This window comes from Parus major, chromosome 1 (genome assembly GCF_001522545.3).
Source record: "Parus major isolate Abel chromosome 1, Parus_major1.1, whole genome shotgun sequence".
Taxonomy (NCBI): domain Eukaryota; kingdom Metazoa; phylum Chordata; class Aves; order Passeriformes; family Paridae; genus Parus; species Parus major.
The window spans coordinates 29,500,262-29,521,553 of record NC_031768.1 but is presented as its reverse complement, the minus strand read 5'-3'; the positions used below and the strand labels follow the sequence as shown (position 1 = coordinate 29,521,553).

The following is a 21,292-nucleotide window of genomic DNA, read 5'->3' as shown; positions in this document are numbered from 1 at the left end:
ACAACGACAAGCTAGTGCTTAAGAGGAAAGACAATAAATAGCAAAAATTAATTACATTTTAATTGTATGTTTTTCTGCCGCTTCTTTGGATTCCTAAACTCTTGAAAGAGGTCTTTAATCACATCCAGAGATTTCTCATTGAAGATGGCATGCAAGCCTGATCGCAGAACAGTGACTGTGCTGTTGTTGTTCAAGAGAGCTCTTACTGTCTGTAGAAAATAAAAAAACAGTTAATGCCTTTCATTTTCTCAAGACCTTAACTCAGCCAAATAAGGGAATTGAAAAAGGAAAGTTTCCCTTATTCAATACCAGTCTCCAGATTGGGGGTGTGGAGGGTATAGGATCAAAGGAGATAAATCTGAAGTTGTCTTCAAGACAGTTTTGTTCTGGGAGATGTTCTTTTCAATGATGCTCTGTGTTGTCTGTGATGGAGCAGACAAGGCTAACATACTTGAATTATCTGGGCAATTGCCTGGGCAATTGGCTTTGCCTGGAGTTATTACAGTTACACTAAATAATGGTATTTTGTCTAAAGCACGGAATGGTGGATCAGGGATGACTTTCCTTCAGTGTTATCTGTCCTTAATTCCTGTTGCAATTTAATTCAAAGGCAAGTTTTCTCAAGTTGCTCAAGCCTTTGAGAGAGTAAAAATAACATTATAAATATGGCATTAGTTAAAACAATATTAGTTGGCATTTTATCCCATTTATCCCATTTTATCCCATTTATCTGCTTATGAGTCATTTGTGAATTAATCTGTCTTCATATTTGTCCCAAAAAGTATTACATACATATTGCAAAAAGTTTTCAGATTATTAAAAAAAACCCCATTTATCATAATCTCTTCACTTTTTTAAATTAGTTGCTAATATAACACAATATTCCTTAAGACTCTTGATGAAACAATGAAAACAGTCAAGGAAACTAAGTCTGAATTTATTAAATTTTGTTAACAAATATATTTAGTGTCTTATTTCCATACCAAAATCAGTAAGATCTTGAAGCATAATTTAGACTTCAGGCTTTTCTGTGAATAACTCTTGTCCAGTTGGGCTTTTCAGAGGAAAAATATAGTTTGTAAAATTCCAGAAAACTTCAGAATCCATACATGTTTTAACAAATCCCATTCACCAGGTGCTTAAAACGACCCAGCAATGAATGCAGCTGACTATTTCTTTGCAAAAATTACCAATACAGGTATTTTTCATCACTCTGCTAGCTTTTTTGAAATACCAAACTCAATCTGATTCTCACTTAGCAATCTCCTTCATATAAGTTAATGACAAAGGCATTCTTCTTATTTGACTTGGAGTTTACCGTGACAGAAAAAGAGTCTGTCAAAAGAATACATGACCTGTATGGCTGGGAGCTACCAGGGCAGCATCTTCAGTAGATAGCTAATACCTGACTCCAAGCCCCAAGACTTTAGACTGGTCCCTTTACTCATTGGATTTCACTATACTAAACATGATTCTCTAAAATGACTGAGAGCCAGCCCTCTCAACACTCAAATACAGCTTACCAGAGGCAGGAATCAGCCCCAGAAAATTACATGCATCATACTCACATTCTTTTCTCACTGGGAGTTTGCACCTTTTTATGCTCTAATTATTTCTGCATGTCCAAAGCGTAGCAGTTGTCAGCCTGCTTTATCTACACATGGTGGGAATGTTACCTTTTTTCTTTGGAATGCTCACCCTGCCAAAATTGTTCTTACTTTCTCACCAGATGGCGGAATTACTGTGAAGTACTCTACAAGGGATGGTGTGGTTACAGTGTTCAGAGGTTGCAGCTGCACAGTGCCTCTGTAGCACTTCTCATCAGGAACACTCTTGCCTGCTCTGATCATCATCATTTAGTTGAAATTCCAGACGCATTTTAGACAAAAAACTGAGGGGGTTGATTAGAAATACCAAATGACTCCTGTGTGAGAAGATGAGATAAACTTCACCTTCAGAGAGAAATAACTGAGGAAGGATGTGATGGAGGTTTGCAGGAAAAATTGCTTGAAGAAGGGTATAAATTTTAAAATAATGAAGTGTTTTTTCATACAACAAATAATTAAACGTTGGAACTCACTGCCCCAAAATTTCAAGTACAGTAAAACTCTTTTACTTTTCTCATGTGTTTTGAAGGGGCTCCAGAGAAGGTACAAACAACATTTACTTGTGAGAGCTATAAGTGTAAATTTGACTGTGATTCTCAGGTCTGTTGTATTCAATTTGTGTGGGTTAAACAATGTAAAAGGGATGTAAAGCACCCAGAGGCTTCTTCTAGAGAATTTCTTTCAATTGCTGCAATTCTCTTACCCTAAATCTTGAGGGTAAAATCCAGTTTTGACTCTGCAGCTTTTCCACCACATTAAGAATAGGGGAGAAGACTGAAAGAGCTACAACCAGCCCTTCAACATCATGGCTTGAACACAAGAAGGATGATTTGAAATCTGAGTATGCAAATCAAATGCAAATATCTGGGAACAGGTAACATTCATCATCTTGCTGGATCATGCTCTTCAATGCATAAGACCACCTGTTTCGAAGCATATAAAGCTGAGATTTTCAGCTATTAGTATCTCCAAGGGCTGATGCAGTAAATGGAAACTGTGAGTACTCAGTACTTCATGGAAGTCAATTTTTTGCCTGGGTAGGCACCCTTATCCATGTCTGTGCTCTTTTTTTGTTTTGCTTCTTGTTTTTTGTTGTTTTGGTTTGGGTTTTGTTTGTTTTGGTTTGTTTTGGTTTGTTTCTTGGTTTGTTTTTTTTTACTTTTTATAGTAAGAGGAGGGTGTGTATAGCTGCTGGTGATGAAGTTTTCCCATAAAGAAAAGCTACTTTTGGTGGTCCAAGGAGCTGCAGTTCCTCCCATCCCTCCCTTCCTCCCTCCCTTGCTTTGTCCCTGCATCCCTTCTTCCATCTGAGAAATTATTCAAATCAGTTGGGGAAATCCTGTACATGTTTGAAGGAGAGAATATACAACCTGTTCTCTTTTGCTTTGTATTTGTCACCTTCTTTTTTCTGCTATAGACCAGACCACCTCAAAACCCAAGGATTTGGAAGGATACAAGGACACCAATGTGCTCTCAACTCACTTTAGAATGGATGGGCAAAGATACTGGAAATTGTCACCTGATCCCTCCAACTACTGTGTTCTCCTCTCCATGGAGTACCATCAACTACATCTCAGAGGCTTTCTGAAGAATCCAGAGGGAGGAAAATGTCCCCTCAGCATGCTTAGCAGTGTGGGAAGAGATGGGTGGGAGTGTGGGCATGACATGGTTGGTGTACCGCTAAGAACATCCTTGCTGCTGCACTTGTTCTACAATGGAGCATTTCAAAAATAATGCAAACTGCTGGCAGGAATGAGATTCACAGCTTTTCTTTTTTTTTTCCCCACAAATTCTGGAACATACCTTGACCATGTTGCAAAGGTCTGTCTGTCTCCTGAGCCTTTTTACAAACTCTTTAGCTTCTGTTAAAGAAGAGGCAGATGTTTCACATCATTAATATTTTACAGTCTAAAATACATTAATGAAGACATCTTTTAAGTTATAAAGTAGTTCCCTAGGGGAGATTTTGAGGGTAATGGAGGGCACAGAAGGGGCACTGAGCCAGCATTACGGGATGGGCTGAGGACCCTTGCCATCAAACCTTGCAAGGAGAAGCTGCCCAGCTCTTCCTCCACTGTGAATCTATTAATCCATGATGTACACAAAAAAGTCTTTCAATATTTTCTTACATTTAATATAATGCTCTTTTACTTGTATGGTTTCAGGTGAATGAAAGCAATGTTAAACCTAAACTTGCTGTATTTTGTTTAAATAGTTTACATTTCCACCTTTACTCATCTGTAATTCTGCAGCACTGTTGATAGGAGTTGGTTTCTTTTGTTGTACTTATCTCCTGTTTATGATGTCTTATATGTAATTATGAAAAGCATGGTCTAAGAATATCCTTCCTCAAGTAAAATAAATAACTGTTCTCAGTTGAAGGAAAACCAAGTGTAAAGCAATTTCTGTAGACAGACAATGATTTTCAAGGGAAAATTTATGTTTCTATGATGTTTGTACAAACCAGAAAGACCAGGATGTACCTACATAGGGTAACAGCTGATTAATCACATACAGTTATTAAAAACACATTGCTATGTTTGCTCTGTCAAGCATGCAAATGTAAGAAATGCCAAAATTAAGTCTGTCTGCAATATTGAGCTTATGAATCCTAATACAAACTTTTGCCTACACAGGAGCCCTGCTTTACCACTGAGAAGTTGGTCTTCACTCAATGAGCAACTGAGCAACATGATGGCTTAGCCAGAATCTTCAGCTTAACAGGTATAAATATATATGTGTGTGTACATATTTACAAACACTCACATATACCACAGCTTTGTAGGGGTCAGATTTTTTTTCCTATCATCTTCTAGAATCAATCATATTTTCCCTATGGGACTGTGGCTTTTTTCCTTTTATATTGGACTGCTACAGCCATTAATTAACTTATCAGCATAAAGCCACTCGTGAGAGGAAGAGACACAATAATATCTGAGTGTCAGAGGGCATGCTGCATATTATTGGTCATCTGCATAGCTAAACAATCATGGCAAGAGACAGATCTGTAAAAAGATTTAAGTACATTTATCATGAATTGGGAATACTTTTGGCTTAAGTTTGTTCTCACACATTAGGCAATATCATTTATTTTTAGCTGTATTCCAACTAACTCTGGTTGTTGCTACTATCACTGTTACATCAGCTAAAATTTTTTAAAAATAATTTAAGACTTTTGTTAATACCATCTTCTCTGCAGTTTAACCAAAGATCATTTTTGAAAATATCTCTCTTACTCAAACCTACCATTAGACTTGGATGTTTGGAGCAGTAATGGAAAACCTCCCAAAGGATTAAGCATCCAACACTTAACATTTTCACTGAATGATCTGATTGAGTCTATGTGTTGTGCAGGCACCTCCTCCAGGAAATCAGGAAGTAGGATGTTCTCCAGTTCCTAGAACACAAATTCATGCTGCTGCACTTGACTGGTGTACCACAGATACTTATAGCAGCATGAAATAAAATTATATTGATAATTTAAATGTAAGTGTAAAGAAACCCATTTGTTTCTTCCAGTTAAGCAAGAACTAAGCTACCTTTTTTAGCATAAGGACAAAGACCGTAAGAGTAAATGTTGCTTCCTGAATTAATTTCAAGACAATACTTAATGGCCTGCTGGAAATAAGAAGAAAATATTTTTTTATCAGAAAACTGCATATTTCTATGTGTAAAGTCACTGAGAAATGCAGTAGTCTTCTCAAAGGAAAAGTAAGTCTCATAATCTGGAAAACCATCATCAGTTGAAATTTCAGTCACATAACCGCATGCCAGAACCACAGACCACATTTATAACAGCACACTCCATTGATATTAGGAACTTTCAAATTAATATATAGGAGCAAAATGGAAGCTATACCAAATTCCACTGGCTCCTTTCAAAACCAAAACCCATACTGGGCTGTCTCAGAAGAAGCCAAAAGACAGAGTTAAGGAATAAAAGAAAGTCCCGTGGTACAGCACAAAAGAAAGAGAGGGTCCTTCTCCTTAGAACTACCAAAAAGACATAAACACATAATAGCATAGTTACAGAAATCAAATCTGTGTGCAGTACCTTGAATAGATACCTATCATAGCTTTTTAACAGCTGGCATACATCTGGCAGGCACATCAGTTCTATTCTTTCAGGCTGCAGAGATGTCCAGAATGACATGATACAATCTTCCACCTGTCACACAAAGCCCTCTATGAATTTTCACTGATTTTACACTTGTGGAATGTAAAGTACAATTCAGTAAGACAATACACAAACACAGAAGCAAAGGAATGACCATGGAGATGGTCTCTTTGCCTCCAGTGTAAGTGGAAGTGTGCTGGGAAAGCTGCAACAAGCTGAACCTCACCAGGCAGTGTCTAAAAGAGGAAAGAAACAGAGAATTGTGCCATGGATATGAGGATGTAATTAAAGACATATATCCATGGCTATGTATTATGTGCTCAGCTCAGACTTATTGATGTTCCAGGAGGGCAGGGCTCAGAATATACATACAAACTCAGATTCTTAGAGCATGTTGTATGAATTCAGAATTTTAAAATAACTTGACTAAATGCTCCTTCTGTCCATAAATCATCATCTACCTTAGCTCAAACCATCAAGTAAATGAGCTACACAGACACAATTTTACCCTTACAGTTATTTGCTGTTTTCAGAGTAAATGTTATTAAAGGCATACCTTGTCAAGCTTGGTCTCTCTCACCATTTGTAAAATAACTTGACAATAGCTGTAGTAGTCATTGGCAAGCAGTGCAATCTGTTACCAAAAAGAGGGTACAAAATGATCTCACAGAAAAAGAGCTAATGTGTTTTATGGCCACGTACTTTGAACGTACCAGTTCATAGGGGTATGTCTCACTTTGTGCTTGCTCTCCAAAGAAGAACTGGTTGAAATCAGGAGAAAGGTAATGAAATGTCTCTTGTTCAGTCTTCAGATAAATGACAGATGGATAATACTGCAAATTCTTACTCTTGATGCACCAGAATTTATTTTGGACAATAAAAAAAAAAAGATTGCAATTATCTTGTCAGTTTGGTTAAAGGTGTTAAGTATTTTCTTGAAATTGTAGGATATGATTTTATAATAAGATGCATTTCTTTAGAGAAATGCTTGTCTCTTTTTAGAAAATAGGGATGGGTGAAAGAAAAAAGAAGGGCTGCCTAAATATTTAAATCCTACACTGTACATTAATTTATTTTCAAAACCAGTAAATATTAATGCCATACATATCTTCCATATATATTTTCTCTAGCACTTGTGTCACTCTTGTAACCCCCTGGATAAGGCTGAAGATAGCTGTGGATAAGCTGGCAGTGCTGTGGGGATGACAGGACATTTCCCATTGGCTGTCCTTGTCACAGCACTCATTACTGCACCTGAGCACTCGGCACAAGTAAGAGACAGACATCCAGCCTCTCATTTTTTCCTCACTTCGGTCCACATAAGTTTGGTGCTCATGCTTTGCTGGTTGACATCCTACAAGCCTGGTGTCAGGCCACCCCATGACAGCTTGCTGAGAGGAGAACTGCCACAGGTTAGTTTTACATCTGCCTTTTCCAGTGGGCAGAGATTGTGCTCTTTTTTCGTAATTATTTCCTAGTATTTAAATACTTCTTGTGACAATAAACTCTGAGCATGTTTAAAAGACACTGTCTCAACAGTATTAGGTATCATGGGCCTCAGGCAAGGAAGGTTGCTCCCCACTAACTCCCCTAATGTTCAAAACCTGATCTGTCAGCCACAATTTCTGGTCTCAGTACAGACAAAATTATTTAAGCTGATGTTAAGACAACAAAAATATTTAGCTAATGGGTGAAATAGGAGTGGGGGAAGTAAGCATGTAGTGAGATTACACAGACCAAGATTATTTTGAAGAAGATGAGCTAGCTGTATTTCATCAGTACATATTAGATAGCAGTTATAATTAAACACACAAATAGACATTTTGTTATGTCTAATGTATCTGAAACTCACTGTTCCTTTTTTTTGTCTATTCTTCTTGTAATCAGCTGCATTTTCAGAACTCCAGGAACTTCTACTGTGATAAAATATATAACAGAAAAAAACCCCAAACAAACATTCAAAAGCTCACTGATTTATTCTGTATTTAGTAAGAAAATAGCTCAAACTGGATAGACTACACTAGGTTAGAGAATTGTATTTGAGAAACATATCCCACTTTCTGTCATTTGGTAATCCCAAGATTTTCTAATTAATCTGGGGCCAACTTCTGAATTTTAAGATGAAACTGAAACATTCATTTTAATGACAATTGACCATTTAACAGTGTAATGTCTTTGAACTTCTTGCATCAGAACCATGGGTTTGTATTTGTAGCTGCCGTTTGTTTGGAATGGTAATAACTATTACAAATATCAAAATAACAAAAACATTATAATCCCTTTGCTTAGGTTTCACAGTTATTACATTTTCTACATCACACATAAGTTTAGGTGGCATTTTGTTTCTGACTGCTTCCCATTTACTTTACAAGCTGGCTGGCCATGGTGTTCCATGCAGTCAGAATCTGCCTGGACCTGCAAAGGCTTCACCACTGGCTTGTTGCTGAAAGTAGGCACAACAGGCTTTTTCTTGCTGTTCTTTCTCCTGGCTCTCTCCCTACCTGTTTTGTTGAGGCTAATGGGAGCAGAGGCAGAGGCAATGTTGCTAGTAAAAGGGACATACTGCAAAAATTGGATGTCTCCAGTCAAGCCTCCATCTGCAGCTGACACTTGCTCACTGACTATGAGGGCATTTCAAACTCAAGGGTCCTGTTGGACTTGGCTGTTTAGAAGGGTGATGGGCTATCTGATGAGATCCTGGCTACTGCTGTGTACCCTGTACAAGCCAGGGTACCACCCTACATCCTGAAGGGACAGAGGACAAATGTAAAAATATATCTGCCTGTAAACTCCAGCGACTGAAAATGCTTCCTCTCTATGCCATCCACAGGACTGGCCCTTGCCACCTTTCCCTCTGCTCTACTCTGTGCCATGAAGGCTGTGCTCCAGCAAAACAACCAATTTGGCTGCCCAAGACAGGGCATAACATTGAGTATGTCTGGTAGTGCTGGTGACTCTTTTTCCCCAAACATTTTAGAAGTGGTGACTGGACAAAGCAAACACATATAAGCAGAGATGTTTCATAACACTTCTTTCAAATAGATCCTTCCTAAAGCCTGTGAAATAAACTTAATATTTTTCAGCTCCTGCTCTCCCTGAGAAGGAGGCCAGCTGTATCTTCTGCTGCTGCTACTATGGCAACACGTATCAGCAGCGCTCGCCTCCAGTGCGTTGGCTCCCTCGGCAGCCTGGCTCCCCACTCCCCTGACACAGGAGAGACAAGGAGTCCCCTGCACCCCAGCCAGTGATGCTTAATTGCACATACCTAGGGAACACTAAAACAGTTCTATGTGATCCCAGTGTTAGAAAAGGGGGCTGGGACTCACCTGGTGCTTGGCTGCACATCAGAGATGCTCACTTCCCCTGGAGAGCAGTTCCTGGGTAAACACAGAACACACAAAGAGGAGGTGGGTGGGAGAAGGGGAAGATGGGTGGCAAAAAATCACGAGGAATTTCACCGTCTCTCTTGCAGAGTTTGGGTGATGCTATGGGATGGGAGCTAAAGCTAAAATGGGAACTACAACAATGGGGATGAAATAAAGAATAACAGAGACACGAATGGGAAGGACAAAAGAAAACTGAAAGGAGGGAAGGTGGTGAATGTGCATGCTGTTGACTGCCAGATTACACAGAGATTAGAAAAATTATTTTGCTAGAGGAAAATTTATTTTTTTAATGAAAAAATAATAGGTTTGCTTCACTAGCCTGAACCTTGCCTATTACTAGAATAAAAAAAGCAACTCTTATGGAACCAAAATTCAGTGATATTTCTTAAACACTGCTGAGCCAGACCAGGTACCATTTTAGGGACAGCTTGTCCTCAAAGCCCCCATTCCGAGAGGGAACACATTCTATTGTAATACAAATCAGTAAATGTCTGTAATACATGTGGAGACCTCATTGACTACAGTTGCATACATTTACACTATTTTCATAGCACCATCATCAGACCTGTGGTTCACATATCTTCAAAGAATTGAAGATTTCTAAATGAGGAAATTCACAGGTGCTGTGTAAGACCATCCTCACCACTCCTTGTGTGAATGTGTTCCAGCCCTGACACATCCAAGGTCCCACCAACTATCAAAATACAAACGCCTCCTTTGTATTAAAAGGCAAACCATTATAATCTTACTGCTATTTCTGTGACACCAACAAGCACAGCTCCAAAACTAGGCTTCAGAAGCCTTGTTCCTCACTACCAGCACCACATCAGTTGCTGGCTATCATTGTCAAGAAATATCCTTTTCAGTAATTAGAAATAGTGGTGCATGGTTTTGAAACCATTCTTTTCTTTACCACTCCACAGGCTGGACGGATGCCGTGGTCTCTCAGCTGGGCTCAGGGATCCACTTTCCTCTCTGGTAGGTGTGACAGAAAAAGCATCTGCATGTTGGATTTTATTCAGGCATGGGAGGGCGCAGTAGTTATTTAGGACACCTTCACTACTAAAACAGATATCCCTGGCCTCTGCCTGAGGGAAATGGCAACAAGACAGAGAAGTTATCCTGTTAGAGGGATCTGGACAACAAACTATACTGCACTGAAATTAAAAATCTGCACTCTGATTTGGAAATTTCCACACAAATACACTTCCAGAAATTGAGATTATTGGTCAAATACCCTGCTGTGTTTATACATCTCATTACTTATATGAGAACACAATTTCTTCTTGCAGGTATAAAAGTCTTCAAGTTTTAATTACTTTTTCAAAATTTCAATTTTTTAAGTAAAAATCTAGACCTTTCCATTGCTGTTTTTTTAATTAGATCATGAAAAATTAATGGCAATTTCAAAAACTACTGAACCCCACTGATAGGACAGTAAAGATGAGTTATTTCCTTCATGACTTAATTGCAAAAGATTTACAAAATTCCACACAAATGGAAACTCACTCACTTACTTGGTTGAAGCAGACACTTTTTTAGTATGTGACCTAATTATTTCTTCCAGAGTTGTGCTATTCCTCCTTCTCTGGCTGTGCTTTGTGATTTTCTACTGCTTTCTCTCTGTTTTCTCCTGCTGTGCTATATGAGATACCAAGAAGTAATTGTGACACCCATCTACCCAGGTGTTGTGGGCCTGTGTGTTCGCCTGGGACAGAGACATGTAGCTGCATTTAGAGTGGAAGCTGCTCTCATTTCAAATGTCTGGCTTCACTCAACATCTTAGTGTCTTCTCAAAATAGTCATCAATGAAGGAAGCATCAGACAAGATAATTTTGTAGTTAAGGGACTTTTCTACTGCAGCTAGAAAGATGATCTTTGTCTGAATACTATCTTTATATTTTGATGGTTTTTTTTCATTTTTTAAAGTTTTTAAATTTTTTTCATTTTTCTTCATTTTTTGATTTTTCTGAAAAGTTATAGAATCATAGAATCATAGAATGGTTTGGTTTGTAAGGGACCCTCAAGGGTTATCCAGTCTAACTCCACTACCATGGACAGGGACACCTTCCACTACAGCAGGTTGCTCAGATCCCTATCCAACCTGGCATTGAACAATTCCAAGGATGGGGATCCACAGCTTCTCTGGGAAACCTGTTCCAGTGCCTCACCACCTTTACTGTACAAAATTTCTTCCTAATATCCAATCAAAGCCTACCCTCTTTCAGTACAAAGTCTTTCCCCAGCTCTCCTGTTGGCTCCCTTTAGGTACTGGAAGGTGCTTGTAAGTCTCTAGCAGCCTTCTCCTCTCCAGGCTGAAGAATGCCAACTCTCTCACCCTTTTCTCAGTAGGACAGTTTAAGAACCAATATCAAGGTCAGTAGGTGGCTGGTTGATGTCAGTCCTTTCCCTGGAAGGCACATCCTATTCCTTGGCTTGGCCAAATTAAATAGAGTTTATTAATACAGAGTAGGTGTTGTGGCAGGCACCTCTGCAGCAGGTGGAGAAGGTGGAGGAGCCCTGCAGCAACCAGGGCAGCAGCTGTCCTACGGTTAAGCATGACCTACATGGTGTTCCCCAGCCCATAGAGGAGCTGGCTCATTTCCATGAGGAGGGCCAAAGACAGAAGCTGTGCTGGTATATGTGGTGTGTCTGTCTCCCCAGCAAGGGCTAAAGTCCTTCTTTCTGCACCTGCCCCCAAACTCAGCTAACATTGCTTCTTTGGTTCCTCCTACTTTATAATTTTCTTTTTCCTCATGTTTCTACACAGGGAGGAAAAAAGAGCAACAATTTAAATAATTCTGTTCTCTCTCAGCTCTCATATGACCAGAATCATCAGCTTTCCTTTTAAGCCCATCAAGATTGCTATTTTTAAGTGATGCTGCAGGAAAACACCTCTCTTTCCCTGAAAAGGAAAGACCAGCAGAGACTTAGCCACAGATCTGCAATATCCCTTGAACAGCAGACAAGACCTTTCCTCATTGTGAATGTCAAGCCTTGGGCCTGTTCTGGTTATACTGGGTACAGAGGAAATGAAGGATATCACTTCAGTAAGTGTTACATGGGAAACCAGCCTCAAATTTCCTATGAATAATTTGTTTAGTCTCACAACAGACTACCAGTCGATCATCTACAGAACCTGATCCTCTGTCTTGTCTCAACATTCACCCTTGTCCCTCTATGGACTTCTGCAACATTACCTGCCATAAAACCTGTGAAGAAAGGCAACAAACCTATGGGTGTAATTTTTCTCTGTTCTTCCAAAGCATGCACTCAAAATTAAGTATCATATAAAATATCACTGAAACAGTTCCAGTATCACCAGATATCTGGGTCCTTATAGGCTGACTTGTATGCCCCTAGCATTCATGCTACAGAATAATGCTCTATGTCCATGTTAAAGAATGGAAACCTAATTACAGAATTTACCCATATACACATTTAAGTAATGTACAAGGCTGTAAGAGAAAGAGGATACAAGCCTGGTCTTCAAAGCCCAAGGCATAGACTGCACCTAATTTTTTTGTTCAGTGTAAAGGAGTGGAAAACTGTTGCAGAATGGCAGCATTTCCTTTTTTTTTTTTTTTTCCCTGGGAAAAACTTCAAGCCTGTGGCTTGTTTATCTGAGCCATGAGCTCAGCCATGAGAATTCTTCTGCCCGCAACATGCTCCTGTCTACCCTTTACCCTACCATAGTCTTACATTCATATTAGGCTTTTAAACTTTTAAGTTTTGCAATCCTTTTTTACTTGATTTACACTTTTTCTTGTTGATGTTTTCTTACAAGAGGTGATTTTAAAATCTGATATTTTAAAACCAAGTGAACAAGGTATTTTTGAAGTACTGTTTCAAGCAGGAAAAACCCCAGATAGCATGATTGCATGTAGGATTCTTCAAAACAGCACAGTCATTTATAATTTAATACATTTCTTCAGTCTACTGTTTAATGAGGAAGGTGATAGAAGCCATTTCAATACATTTTTTTGAGCTCCCATTTAAAGTCTCAACATATTAAGCTTCTTTTTTAGATTCAGCATGAGTTCCTGCTCTTAAGATCTACATGGCTAAAATGTCCAATTTAAGGAAGTCTAATTAGGCAGTGTCTGTTTCCAAAATGCAGCTTGTCTATTAGGGTATAGCACCTAATGGCACAGCACTTTCATAGTGTTTATAATGAGAAGAAAAATATCATGCTACTGTCAGTGTTCAATAGATGATTTACAGATTCTCATGGATGTCATGTGACATTTTTTGATTAAAACATTTTTAAAAACAAACCTGAGATAATTTTGTTCATATAGAAGACAGCAAAAACGTGCATAAAAGGAAGACTCCTTCTTGATAGCTATTCCATCATAATGATATCTAGAAAATAAAAGAAAGATGAACTGTATGATTTTCAACAAGCCAGCAAATAATTAATCCTCTTTTGAAAGCAGATGATCATCCTATTTAACCAAGAAAAGATCAAGTAGAAAAAGCTGTATTTGTTTTTTAAATTCTGCTGAATGTTCATTTTCCCAAACAGAAAATAATTACACAAACCTTTTACAAACTCCTTTCAACAGTTTTTGTCCTGCAATGATACCCTCTTTTAAATGAAATGAGACTTAGGCCAGTGAGGGAGTGCCTCAGATTTGTACAGGACAGTTAGTGAAGTTAGGAACCAAACTCCTAGCAGACAGAGATCCCCATATGCCCATGGAAGCCGAAGAACTTAGTGCAGCTGTTCCTCATCCATTTACAGCAGCTCAGTGACTGGATGGCCCCTTGGTGTCGTGGCAAGCTAAAACTCAACAGGACTACCAGACCTTCTCTAGGATTTATCTGAGCTCAGGGAGCAGCAGAGCCACCATCTCTGCTACCAAGGTGCTACCAGCTGGCTCCTCCCAGGCTGGGCCAGCAGGAGCCAGGGAGTAGTGCCTTGGTTTGGGGCCACCTGCAGCCAGGTAACCTTCTGCTGATTGCAAGGGAGAGCATGGAGGCTACCAAACACCATCCCAAATCCTGTCTGCTGTGAGGAGGAGCCTAGGAGTGTCTGAGCTGAGGCATTCCCAAAATAAAGGGTCTCCTGGCACAAGCTGATAGCCAGTCCAGACTAGTGGAAACAAGTCACAGATCAAGTAAGGGTGTGTTCTCAAACCCCATACTTGACAGCTACACAAAATGCTTGTAAAATTATTCAGTCTCAATGACCTTAAAACATCACTTTTCCTAGTCTGGATGTTCAACATGAGAGTATAACTTTGGATATGAAAAAACATCAAACTCTCTGTGCTCGCAAAGAGAGAGAAGGGAAAAGAAAGGACGTTTAGGAGGAGGACCTGAAGTTGTCTGGTTTAAATGGTTTGAAACTGTACAGCACTTCCACTGACCATCAGTATATGCTGGGTCACTTCATGGAGATGTGCAAGGACAAAAAGCACAATACAGACATGAATCATAGCTGCCACCCCTGTGCATCCCAGAGCCAGTCTTTCCTGGCCTAGAGATGCAGAGTCTGAAGAGCTCTCAGTAAGGCTGTGATGGCTGGCAGATGCTTCATGCAAACCATGCTATTAATGGCCAGTACGAATTGGAGCACTAAGGTCTTTTAAAAAGCAGTCCAATCTGGAATTCATGCCTTACAAAAGCACATCTGATGTGGCAGTTTTAATGGAATTAACTCTATTTTAATGTCCTTGGTTACACCATGAATTACTCTGGATCTTGTGTTGTGTTATAGACTCGCAACCAGCAGTTCAGCTGTCATATTACAGTGCTGGGGCTGAAAAGTCAGCCACATTAAAATTTTATTAAATAGTTATAATTAACATTTTCAAAGAAAGGACACAAACCCAATACCTGATGCTCCCTGCTGTGGTCCGCTTTCTTGTCACCAGGCCTGGGAAAACTAACTGAATAAGCTGTACAAACAAACAGAAAATTAGAGAAACTTTGCAAATTCATTCTAAGATGCAAAAATGTATCTGGCATACTTTTTTGTCTTTAATCACTTTGTTTGCTTTTCATCATTTCCAGGCTAATACCTGTTCCTACATACCTCTCAATTGGTAAACGTTGAACTAAACTCAATCAGGCATTTGCAGAGCCAAGGCTAAGTAACTTAAGGGATTACCTCTCTCAGGTAGGATTTTTTTTTATAGTTTGCACTGGAAAACAGTGCTCACACCAAGAGACCCTGTGCAGCCAGGGTAGGATGAATTAGCTGGGGGAACTTGAAGGTGTCCTTATGGTCCCATACTCTGCCAGACTTTCAAGCCTTATTCACTTAAGAAGGACTTACACAAGGGGCTTCACCTACCCACTTACTTTTGGAAGGTGTACTGACAGGATAGGGCCAGACTTACCTGTTGTAAAAGGACCTCAATCATCAAGCTGTAAAGCAACCTTTTGACCACTGAGGTGGTGTGAACTGAGGTCATGCAGCATCTGTCAAGGTTGGGTTCTACAGAGTAATTAGATACTGTCAGGGTAATAATCCACTTCACTATGATTATTCTGCATGAGCTGTCCTGTCAAGATAGAGACTAACTCAGGACACCTGCGTCCAGGACTAACCCAGGACACTCTAATATTCCCAATATAGCAGGAACAGAGGATTCACTCCCTGTTAGCAAGGACTGAGGAGAGTCTCCACTTGGCAGCACGAAGCTTGGATGCTGCACAGTGTGGTGTTGGTCCAAAGCCTGATAAAGGACTCATCAACATGCACCTCTAGTTTCTATGATGTACCTGTTCACTGTATGCTTCTGCATGCACCCATCCCAGCTGCTCCCCTTCTCAAATTGATATCTTAGCATAATCCCATTCTTCTAAAATGACAGCCTATGAAACTGGGGCTTTTGTGGCACAAGACATATCCTTCCTCCTGCTGCCATTTCTTAGAGACAGTGATGTACTTGGGCAGCCAGATAGGGCAGGTGAGATTAGGATTGTCTTCAATCACCATAGTTTGATCCACATTGGGCTGGACTGCAAAAGCCCTTGCAGTCCACACACATGGAGCACAGTCAGGTTACCGTGCTTGGTGAATTATTAACAGCTCAGCCCATTACAGGCTGTGGTAACTGGTTACACATGCACTCAGGTTAAACCAGGACTGCTGCAGCTCCTGCTCTCCCCAGCTTCTTGCTGCAAGGTCCATTCTCTTGCTGCAGGACAGACCATTTCAAGGCACTGGGGAGCTGCACCCCAGCTTGCTGCTTTGGGATGTGGTAACCTGCACTACAATGCACTGGGTCAGTCGAGGCTGTGAGCAAATAGTTGCAAGCACCAGCCCACAGCAGCTCTGGCTCACCAGCTCTTCCATGTGACCAGAATCACGCTTCATCTGTGCCTGTCCCAGCTTAAAAGTAAAACACATTGAGATAAACCATACAAAAGCTTAGGTTACAGGTGGTAACTCAGCTGTGATGGAGCACTGGAAGGATACAGGCAGGATGGGATTAATCTCATCTACATGGCTACAAGGCAGAGAAGTTGTTGCAGACTACATAGTCAATGGGAAAAAACAAAAGGCAATTCTGAGTCCCCTCTCATCTGAGCTGTCTGAGGTGACTCATATAGTGTGAGGAAACATGTGTAACTACTTATTTCTCTCCAGTGGCTACCTAGAGATTTTTAAGGTGATAAGCTTCATGGCCATTGTTTATGTTCAGCCAGGCAAATCCTACCCACGGTCTTAGCTGATAAGTGATGATCCATTAAGCTGTGTTAATAAATCACACCCGATCACTCACTCAAATATTAATTTCCAGCAAAAGTGATTTGACTTATCCAGGAAAAAAATTACATTCAACTGAATTGAGATAAATGATTCCTAGAATGGGGTTAGCCACACAAATGAAATTGACCTCAGGTACAACTTGTACTTAAATTATTTTTGGGCTTGCATTTAAAACAATGCTTAGTAGCTCTTATTGTGGGAATTAATAGAAAGTTAGCCAGAAAAAATAGGAAGTTCTGAAGTCTGAGTAAGAAGTCTTGAACAAGAAATACCCACATGGCTTTCTATCTTCCTTAACTTATTAAAAACCAAAAAAATAAATAGCTATGGGTGTTGATTGCAATTGGGATTTCTAAGTGTTAATAGTTCCATGGGTTGTATCAACCTCTATGTAATAAAAAAGTGGAACAATTAGAAGGAGATTCATCTGTATTTGTTTTTCTTGGGTGACTCTGTAACAACATCTTAGGGTATGTTTGGAGCAAAATCTCCTCAAGTATACTGAAAAGGGAAAGTATAAAATTATGTAACAACTGAAGGTATCTTTTAAAGACAGAAGAATCATTTCTTTGGAATGAGTTGTATAACTTTCTGCTGTTAAAAAAAGAAAACTGTAAAACTTTCTAAAATACTGGCAAATCTTTGCTAGTGTATTATAAACCAGTTCCTTGAAGAAAATAGACTCCATCCAAAACAATACTCTTTCATCTGGTACAAATGCATTTACATGAAGGCTTAACAGAAATACATTAGAAAATGCACAAGCATAATTCATTGCATGTTCATTCTTCTCTGTTATTTAATGTCTTTTGCTACGCAGTGTGTATAGCTGATGATCAGGCTTTCTATTTAGGTATCCCTACTTCTTATCTTGTATATCCTATCTACTCTGTACCTTTCCAAAGGTGGATGGATGTACTTGAATCTTGAAATCTGGGTTGCAGGTTTCAATATACAGCTCATATAGTAGCCGACAGGGTACTGTGCATCCTCCACACAAATAGAAATTATCAGCTAGCCTTTAAAACAAAAATCAATTGGTTTATGTCAGAGTTAGAAGAAAGAATTGTTAGATTTTTAAAGTTCATCAGATTTGCAGTGAACTCTGTAATAGTCACTCTGATGTTATAGAAGCATAGACTCAAAAAGAGCTACTTCCTTTGTGTTAATCTGTATCCTGGGAAACAATATACTTTCTTATATAAACACATATATGTGTACTCTCTGCTTATTTTTAACTTTCAAAGCCCTATTTTCCTTGTGTTCAACATATAAGAGAGGTGATGTGAGATTCTGCTAAGCAATTAACTAATTCTCATATTTTTAAATTAAAATAATACATCTTAGTAATACCATTTTAACATTAACACTTTTAACATTAACATTTAACATTAACACAGTATTAGAACTTCTAATTTGCAAAATGCTGTTATATCAAAGGATCTAACTTTGGTCTTCTAAATAGAAAGGTATCCACTACACCAAAAATAATAATAGGAACATTTTTCCACCTAAAATGTGCAATATGGCATTTTGGGACAGAGTGCATGAACTATAAAGGACCACATTCTGTTTTCATATAATCTCACTGATTTTAGGTAAGTTTAATAGGAGAACAAAATTTTAATTTACAGTTAGTATATAACAGAACTACCAGGACTGAAAAAGGCTTAGATAAGGTGAATAAGGTGAGGAAAATGTAAACTTGGTTACTTATTAGTGTAAGAAATTACCTTCACCAGGAAAAATATGATCTTTAGTTATAAAATAATGGCAAAGGTTTTGATGTCAGAAGATAATAGGCTACAGTACAAATATGTGAGCAAAGCTGAAGCAAAGGAGCAGAGAGATTAATTTTCAAAGCATGACACACTGCCCCTATCACGGTGGTTTCTTGCTCTGACTCTATTTCCATTCTACCATATTATTTATGCATATTTAATTAATTTATCAGCTGAATGCCAGTGCAGCACAGTGCCAGTTACTCACTGTGTCCTTCATGACAATTGAGTTGGTTGGGTAAGCAGACTTTTCACATTCACCAAGTGTGATAAGTCAGCTGGATTTTAAATCAGCATCCTCTGTTTTAGCACCCTGATTTCAGGCAACCCAGCTGTTTATCTTGGTTGCTTTGGCAGTTTACAGTGGATAAGGTCCACAGCAAATTGGCTTGATAGAACAGACTGAGCAAGAATATAGTCTCTGTGCAGCTTGATGACATTTACCTCATCTGTTATTTGTGCCTCCTCCCCTCTTTCCATTGAAGAATACTATCTGCTTCCCCCAGCTTTCCTCCTCCCTAGCAAAAGACCCCCAAATGCCTCACTTATATCTCCTTGAAGTCCATCTCCTCACACAACAACCCAAGAGGCTGTGCTGGGCTCCCTGCCAGCTCCTCACCACCTCCAGCCCCACCATCCAACAGCAAAGCCTTCATGGCTAGACCTGAGCTGGAACCTGCACCCAAAGATAGGGGATCTGCTGCTCTAATGGGGTATTTCTCATCATCAGGCTCAAAGGTAAATGAAATTTATTCTACATAAGAGTCCTGATGAGCTCTGCCTCCCAGCAGGCAGAAATGCTTTTTCTTCTACAGTATCTGAAAACCCTTCACAATTGAGTAGTCTCAGAGGAGATTAATCTTAAGTTCAAATTCATCCTTAATATAACACCACAGGAGTCATTGGAAGTGCATTGGAAATTAATTCATCCTCCAGTAGCTGGTTTCTGCTGATAGTTTTTCCTCAACATTTAACTACTTAATGAAAAATTATTTGGGAATCCCATTTTGTGAATTTTTTGTCTATTAAGCTGCCACTCTTTTTCAAATAGTTAGTCAAATACCTTCTTAGTGCTGACACATAAGACAAAAATATTTCTATCAGGAAAACAATCCACACAGAAAAGAGCACAGCACTCATCTTCTTGCTTATTAGCCCCAAGGTTTTCAAAACCTCAGTTTTTATGGCATGCTTCAACATAAAACTGTGAATAAAGACCAAAAAAAATCAAAAGGAAAGTGTGGTTAAGGGAGAAAGGTAGAGGTTAAAGAAAAAGCACAGGGGGGAAATATGTCCTCCATTTGTCTACTGTGTATCCACACACCATGTAAGGTTTTTTATCCAATTCATTTTAGGAGCCCAAATAGACTCCAAGTGCTTAGGGTTTGCCACCTATTCTATGTGAACACCCAGCAGCCAGGCCATTATACAGGTTGGAAAGCCTGCTGTTAAACCATTTCTGGACTAAAATCTGGCTTGCTATTGGAAATGCTATTGGAAAATGAAGCTGAACATTTAAAATTTTTCAAAACATGAAAAGATGGTTGTTATGATGAAAAAAAATCATTAGTTCATCCTTTCAAGGATTGCTTATTGATTTAGTTTTATGCTGTGTCTCAGACATGTTGGATGGATGACCTTGCATGAACCTCTTCCTTCAGTTCTTTTAAAATGTGAGCAGTTGTATCTAAATCACAGTGAAAACACAGACTAACTCCCACTGCTCAGATATAACTGACAGGGGGAGTAAAATTATTTAAGATTACTTGCTGACGAGTTAAAAGTTTGTATGTGTTGTTACTATTTCACAAGAGCTTCATCATTATTTACTAGCAGAACTCATCTGTGCTTGGGGAGACAAAGTAACCCTGGTTTCTCATTGGCTGTACATGGCAGATGATGCTCTTCTCAAAGCCCAAGAAAACAATGGTGACAATCTTCTCGCACTACACAAAGTGTTTCGTTAAGGAGTTCGACCTCCAGCTCAAGAAAAAATAACCTTGGAGAATGTCAAACGCCCGGCATCACCCCGAGTGCCAGTGTGGCACCTGCTCGCAGCGACTCGTGTGCTGTAAGAGCCCGCCAGGCTCGAGTGGCCGAGCCAGGGAGATCCTCGACAGCTCCCCTGCAGCATCACACCAAGTGGATGGCTGCCAGGGGCCAGACCCCAGCCCGTGGGCGGCCTGAGACCAAATCCCGTTTCCCCCATGTCAAACCCCCTACATATCACTAAGACTCGTTGCCGGAGACGGCCTTTCAGGAAAATTTCCCCGCTTTCTTGGTATCGTTTATGCATCACCATGATGATGGGGCCTTTGCAGCAAACCACACTCTTGCCCTGCGAAACCGCCAGAAGAGTTAAAAGCGGGGCTCCTACACCCCCTGTGGCAGGGCAGATCCTGCGAGCCCCCCGGCAAAGGAGCGACAGCCGCGGCAGGTCCGCCCTCCATCCTCAGCCGCGGCCCGTCCCCGGCGGCGGGCGAGGGGGCAGCACGCACCATTGGAGGACGGGGAGGTAGGTGAGGGAGGTGGGGCCGAAATAAGCCATCTCGGCCAGCTCCAGCTCGGGCTGCTGCTCCGTGTCATCCATTGGGACGGGGATCGTGGGGCCGGGGCCGGTGTGTGCCGGGGCCGGCGGGTAACGGACAGCGGGTAACGCCCGTCCCGCGCCC

General features: G+C 40.0%; 1 protein-coding gene across 1 annotated transcript in view; it reads right to left on the bottom strand.

Annotated features, from left to right (window-relative positions):
- Positions 1 to 21,226, bottom strand: part of RFX8 (RFX family member 8, lacking RFX DNA binding domain) — a 32,375-nt gene extending 11,149 nt beyond the window's left edge. Inside the window, exons 1-12 of the mRNA XM_033517397.1 lie at positions 21,119 to 21,226; positions 17,735 to 17,858; positions 14,955 to 15,016; positions 13,389 to 13,475; positions 9,051 to 9,101; positions 7,342 to 7,640; positions 6,438 to 6,631; positions 6,281 to 6,358; positions 5,662 to 5,775; positions 4,854 to 5,004; positions 3,411 to 3,469; positions 56 to 209 (exon numbers count right to left, since the gene is read on the bottom strand). Of these exons, the coding sequence (XP_033373288.1) occupies positions 56 to 209; positions 3,411 to 3,469; positions 4,854 to 5,004; positions 5,662 to 5,775; positions 6,281 to 6,358; positions 6,438 to 6,631; positions 7,342 to 7,640; positions 9,051 to 9,101; positions 13,389 to 13,475; positions 14,955 to 15,016; positions 17,735 to 17,858; positions 21,119 to 21,210 (1,465 nt within the window). The 5' untranslated portion in view covers positions 21,211 to 21,226. The remainder of the gene's footprint in view (positions 1 to 55; positions 210 to 3,410; positions 3,470 to 4,853; positions 5,005 to 5,661; positions 5,776 to 6,280; positions 6,359 to 6,437; positions 6,632 to 7,341; positions 7,641 to 9,050; positions 9,102 to 13,388; positions 13,476 to 14,954; positions 15,017 to 17,734; positions 17,859 to 21,118) is intronic.
- Positions 21,227 to 21,292: the final 66 nt, after the last annotated feature.